The 6,796-nt window shown below is 39.4% G+C and overlaps 1 protein-coding gene across 1 annotated transcript; it reads left to right on the top strand.

Annotated features, from left to right (window-relative positions):
- LOC135231881 (olfactory receptor 5D18-like) lies at nt 1-942 on the top strand. Its single transcript, XM_064289086.1, has one exon. The coding sequence runs from the start codon at nt 1-3 to the stop codon at nt 940-942; it is 942 nt and encodes a 313-aa protein (XP_064145156.1).
- Nucleotides 943-6,796: the final 5,854 nt, after the last annotated feature.

The raw sequence follows: 6,796 nt of genomic DNA, 5'->3' as shown, positions 1-6,796 counted from the left end.
ATGTTACTGTCAGAGAGAAATAAAAGCACTGCCACATTCACTCTTTTGGGCTTCTCAGATTACCCAGAACTGCAGGTTCCCCTCTTCTTGGTATTTCTGACCATCTACAGTCTCACTGTTGTAGGAAATCTTGGGACGATTGTAATCATCAAAATTAACCCCAAGCTGCACACCCCCATGTACTTTTTCCTCAGCCACCTCTCATTTGTGGATTTTTGCTATTCCTCCACCATTGCTCCCAAGATGCTGGGGAACCTAGTTGTAGAAGACAGAACCATTTCGTTTTTAGAATGTGTAGTACAATACTTTCTCTTTTGTACCTTTGCAGTGACTGAATCCTTTCTATTAGCTGTAATGGCCTATGACCGCTTTGTGGCCATTTGCAATCCTTTGTTCTACACAGTTGCCATGTCCCGGGGACTCTGTGCTATGCTGGTGGTGGGATCATATGCGTGGGGAATAGTATGTTCCTTGATACTCGCAGGCTCTGCTTTGAAATTATCTTTTCATGGTTCTAACACAATCAATCACTTCTTCTGTGAGTTCCCCTCACTTCTCTCCCTTTCTTGCTCTGATACTTCTCTCAGCCTGTTGTTGCTTTTCATCTTTGCTACTTTTAATGTTGTGAGTACATTACTCATCATTCTCACTTCTTACGTGTTTATCGTTGTCACCATCTTGAAAATGAGTTCAGCCAGTGGACGTTGTAAGGCATTCTCTACCTGTGCCTCTCATCTGACTGCCATCACCCTCTTCCATGGCACCATCCTCTTCCTCTACTGTGTGCCCAACTCCAAAAACTCCAGGCACACCATCAAAGTAGCCTCTGTGTTTTACACAGTGGTGATCCCCATGTTAAATCCCTTGATCTACAGTCTGAGGAATAAGGATGTCAAGAATACAGTCAGCAAGATAATGGACACTAAAGTCTTTTCTCATTGACCATATTATTTTAGTAGAATTTGTCCCAAATTTTTAAATAAAGTGTGTCCAAAAAGGCCATTTTAAAAGATACATTTAAAATTAATACTTATTAATGCCCACATGTGTCTGTCAGTTTGTCGTACTGTGGGGACTTGTGTGTTGCTATGATGCTAGAAGCTATGTCACCAGTATTCAGACATCAGCAGGGTCACCCATGGAGGACAGGTTTCAGCTGAGCTTCCAGACTAAGACAGACTAGGAAGAAGGACCCAGCAGTGTACTTCTGAAAAGCACTAGCCAGTGAAAACCTTATGAATAGCAGTGGAACATTGTCTGATGTAATGCTGGAAGATGAGCACCCCCCCAGGTTGGAAAGCACTCAAAAGGTGACTAGGAAAGAGCTGCCTCCTCAAAGTAGAGTTGACCTTAATGAAGTGGATGGAGTCAAGCTTTTGGAACTTTCATTTGCTGATGTGGCATGACTCAAAATGAGAAGAAATAGCTACAAACATCTATTAATAATCAGAACGTGGAATATATGAAATATAAATCTAGGAAAATTGGAAATCATCAAAAATGAAATGGAACACATAAACATCAATATCCTAGGCATTAGTGAGCTGAAATGGACTGGTATTGTCCATTTTGAATCAGACAATCATATAGTCTACTATGCTGGGAATGACACCTTGAAGAGGAATGATGTTGCATTCATTGTCAAAAAGAACGTTTCAAGATCTATCCTGGAGTACAATGCTGTCAGTGATAGGGTAATATCCATACGCCTACAAGGAAGGCCAGTTAATACAAATATTATTCAAATTTATGCACCAACCACTAGGGCCAAAGATGAAGAAATGGAAGATTTTTATCAGCTGCTACAGTCTGAAATTGATCGAACATGCAATCAAGATGCATTGATAATTACTGGTGATTGGAACATGAAAGTTGGAAACCAAGAAGAAGGATCAGTCGTTGGAAAATATGGCCTTGGTGATAGAAACGATGCCAAAGATCAAATGACAGAATTTTGCAAGACCAACGACTTCTTTGCAAATACCTTCTTTCACCAACATAAATGGCAACTATACACTTGGACCCTGACAGATGGAACACACAGAAATCAAATTGACTACAACTGTGGAAAGAGATGATGGAAAAGCTCAATATCATCAGTCAGAAGAAGGCAGGGGCCTACTACGGAACAGGCCATCAATTGCTCATATGCAAGTTCAAGCTGAAACTGAAGAAAATCAGAGCAAGTCCATGAGAGCCAAAATATGACCTTGAGTATATCCCACCTGAATTTAGAGACCATCTGAAGAACAGATTGGACACACTGAACACTAATGACCGCAGACCAGATGAGTTGTGAAATGACATCAAGGACATCATCCATGAAGAAAGCAAGAGGTCACTCAAAAGGCAGAAAAGAAAGAAAAGACCAAGGTGGATGTCAGAGGAGACTCTGAAACTTGCTCTTGAGCATCAAGCAGCTAAAGCAAAAGGAAGAATTGATGAAGTAAAAGAACTGAACAGAAGATTTCAAAGGGCCTCGAGAAGACAAAGTAAAGTATTCTAATGACATGTGAAAAGAGCTGGAGATGGAAAACCAAAAGGGACGAACATGGTCGGTGTTTCTCAAGCTGAAAGAACTGAAGAAAAAATTCAAGTCTTGAGTTGCAATAGTGAAGGTTTCCATGGGGAAATTATTAAATGACGTAGGAAGCATCAAAAGAAGATGGAACGATTACACAGAGTCATTATACCAAAAATAATTACATTGTTCAGTCAATTCAAGAAGTAGCATATGATCAGGAACCAATGGTACTGAAGGAAGAAGTCCAAGCTTCTCTGAAGGCATTGGTGAAAAACAAGGCTCCAGGGAATTGATGGAATATCAATTGAGATGTTTCAAGAAACAGATGTGGCACTAGAGGTGTTCACTTGTCTATGCCAAGGTATATGGAAGACAGCCTCCTGGCCAACTGACTGGAAGAGATCCATATTTATGCCTTTTCCCAAGAAAGGTGATCCAACCGAATGTGGAAATTATAGAACAATATCATACGCAAGAAAATTGTGCTGAAGATCCTTCAAAAATGGCTGCAGCAGTATATGGACAGGAAATTGCCAAAAATTCAGGCCGGTTTCAGAAGAGCATGTGGAACCAGGGATATCATTGCTGATATCAGATAGATCCTGGCTGAAAGCAGAGAATACCAGAGGGATTTTTACCTGTGTTTTATTGACTGTGAAAAGGCATTCGACTGTGTGGACCGTAACAAACTATGGATAACACTGCAAAGAATGGGAATTCCAGAACACTTAATTGTGCTCATGAGGAACCTTTACAGAGATCAAAAGGCAGTTCTTTGGACAGAACAAGGGGATACTGATTGGTTTAAAGTCAGGAAAGGTGTGTGTCAGGGTTGTATCCTTTCACCATACCTATTCCATCTGTATGCTGAGCAAATAATTCAAGAAGCTGGACAATATGAAGAACAGGGCATCAAGATTGGAGGAAGGCTCATAAACAACTTGCATTATGCAGATGACACAACCTTGCCTGCTGAAAGTGAAAAGGACCTGAAGCACTTACTCATGAAGATCAAAGACCACAGCTTTCGGTATAGATTGCACCTCAACATAAAGAAAACAAAAATCCTCACAACTTGACCAATGAGCGACATCATGATAAATGGAGAAAAGATTGAAGGTGTCAAGGATTTCATTTTACTTGGATCCACAATCAACAGCCATGGAAGCAGCAGTCAAGAAATCAAAGGACGCATTGCATTGGGCAAATCTGCTGCAAAGGACCTCTTCAAAGTGTTGAAGAGCAAAGATGTCACCCTGAAGACTAAGGTGCGCCTGACCCAAGCCATGGTATTTTCAATCACATCATATGCGTGTGAAAGCTGGACAACGAATAAGGAAGACCGAAGAAGAGTTGACGCCTTTGAATTGTGGTGTTGGCAAAGAGTATTGAATATACCATGGGCTGCCAAAAGAATGAATAAATCTGTCTTGGAGGAAGTGCAGTCAGAATATTCCTTAGAGGCAAGGATGGCGACACTGTATCTTACATACTTTGGACATGTTGTCAGGAAGGATCAGTCCCTGGAGAAGGACATTATGTTTGGCAGAGTACAGGGTCAGCGTAAAAGAGGAAGACCCTCAATGAGGTGGATTGACACAGTGGCTGCAAGAGTGAGCTCAAGCATAACAACGATTGTAAGGATGGTGCAGGACCAGGCAGTGTTTCGTTCTGCCGTGCATAGGGTCGCTATGAGTCAGAACCGACTCGACGGCACCTAATAACAACAACTTAATGTTCACAATGGCAAGGACGTGGATATTGTGTCAAAAAGACTAAACTTGGCTTTGTCTCTTCATTGCAGGAAAAGTTAAGCATCTCTCTCATCTTTAGTATTAAATCTATGCAAATTGTGAGAACATGAACTGGTTCATAATCTGATAGCGAAGAACAAAAGATAATATAGATATGTGGGGCACCTTGCATAATCTGAATAAACATTAATTCCATCCCTCTTTCTTATTAAATACTTGAGGTATAGTAGGTTCTCAGTAAACACACAATTTTTGATGACATATCTACAAATGGCAGTAAAGGTAAGACATAGGCTTTTCCTTCAAGGAATGCATAATTTGGTGGTAATGCTGGGGCAATAATGAATGGGGCTGTTGTAAAAGACAGGCTAGAATAAATATTTTAAAATGTTTGAAGCAAGGAATAGAGCAAATGCATTTAGAGATATTAGAAATAACCTTCATAAAAGAAGTATTATTTGAAGTTGGCCTGGAGAATGGGCGGGATTTTAGGAGATTCATTTCAGTGAAGAAGGCATTTTATTCAGGAGAGACTGGAATAAACAAACTAAAGGAAATAAGAAAGTAATATTGAGTCAATCAATTACTATTGAGTGAATACTGTGTAGTGTATGTGTGTGCTCACACCTGTGTCTGCCTGTGTAGTATGTTATATTCAGGTTATTTTGACATGACTGCAAAGTTGAATAAATATTGTCTGTACCCTGACCGTGTTTTCAAAAGAGCTCTGGTGTGACAGAATGATAAGTTTGATAGGCTGCACCACAGGCTTACAAATGGATCTCAGAAAACCAATATATGCAAAAAGTAGCAACATCAAGTGCCTGCCCTATTTGTTCGTCATACAATTAGTTTACCCACCCAGCCATCGCAAAGGTTATGTATAATTTATTTATCTATTTTTGGAACATGGGCATAGTTACTGAATCCTTCTCAACAGAACTCTCAATTTGACCAATTCTCCAACACAGCCTATGTTTGTGAATTATTTTGGCTAACAGAGGTGGCAAAAATGACATTGAAGCAAATTCCAAACCTTTGGGAGATTTCAGTATTTTGTACAGACTCTTGAAACCTGGGAAGATGCCATATGAACAAACACAGATAAGAATGTTGAGTAATGAGAGAAAAACAACCCAATTGCCCACTCCTTCCATTATACTATCTGACATTTTAGCCCACCACCAGATTCAAGAATGAGAAACTCTTATGTCAGCTGACCTGCCAGTTGATCTGAGAGACCTAAGTAAGCTGAGCCTGGATCAGCCATACACAGACCAAATCAGCAGAACTGCCCACCTGACCTGTATAATAGTGAGCAGTAATAATCATTGTTGTTTTAATAAATACATTTTTGCATGTTTTCTTTGTATGGTTGGTAGACTCACTCACTTTCTCAGGTTCTGGCAAGGTTACCAAAAACATATTCCTAAGACTTATTATATGACAATTGGGGTTATTGGTTGTTCTTCCACTTAGAGACTCCTTTTTTAAAACAATGAAATTAAAATGTTCAGGAATATCAAAATATTATAATTTCATTGACAATTGGTATTGTAATATTTTATAAAATGGAATTACCTTGTATACTTTAAATTCATTTTCATCAACAGCTTGGAGATTCACATTGAGATTATTCAATTCATGGATTGTGATCATGACATGAACCCCATTTGATATGTTAAATTTAATCAACCTTTAAGCACCCTTCCCATCTCTTTAAATCTAAGATAAATAAGCAACATAACTGTCTTGTGATGGTTTTGCCTACATAATGTAAGTAATCACTATCAGTCATTTTTTTTCCCTCATTGTTTGAGAATGATGCTATCATTAGACTCTCTTTTTCAAGAGACATGTATTCAGTAACAGTAGTTTGGGGTTGAATTTCGAAAAAATAATCTAGTAAACAAACACTGTCACCACTACTATATATCAAAGTTCAATATATAATCATACGGGTTAAAACACATGCTATGAGTCGGAATTGACTCAATGGCACTGAGGTGGGTAATACCAAGCTTTTCAATGGAAATAAATAAGCATAAAAAAGGATGATGCCATTTTCTTCCTAGAATGCATTGTGCAGTTCCTTGTGCTTTGTAATTATGCAATCACTAAGGTCATCCTGTTGGCCGTGATGGCCTATAACTGCTTTGAGGCCCTCTTCAACACACTGCTGTACATGGTCATCATGTCCCAGATAGTCTGTGAGGAGCTGGTGTCTGGCTGATACCTATAAGGAGCCATGTTCTCTGATTAGCATGTGTTCAGCTCTTTATATCTTATCCTAGTTCCCAAACATGATTAAGCACTACTTCTGCAATCAATCCCTTTTCTTATCACTTGCTTGATCTGATGTCTCTGTGAATGAACTGCTGCAGTACATTGTGGTCACTGTCAATGAGATCATCACCATCTTCACAATCCTTACCTCCTACTTGTTTATTCTCATCACCATCTCCAGAATGTGGGCTGTAAAGGGAAGCCATAAAGCCTTTTCTACCTGTGCCTCCCA

This window comes from Loxodonta africana, chromosome 7 (genome assembly GCF_030014295.1).
Source record: "Loxodonta africana isolate mLoxAfr1 chromosome 7, mLoxAfr1.hap2, whole genome shotgun sequence".
NCBI lineage: Eukaryota > Metazoa > Chordata > Mammalia > Proboscidea > Elephantidae > Loxodonta > Loxodonta africana.
The sequence above is the reverse complement of the archived record's forward strand: the minus strand, read 5'-3'. Positions and strand labels throughout refer to the sequence as shown.

Excerpts from the sequence above, each read along its gene's own strand:
- LOC135231881 (XM_064289086.1), top strand. The coding sequence starts at position 1 with ATGTTACTGTCAGAGAGAAATAAAAGCACTGCCACATTCACTCTTTTG.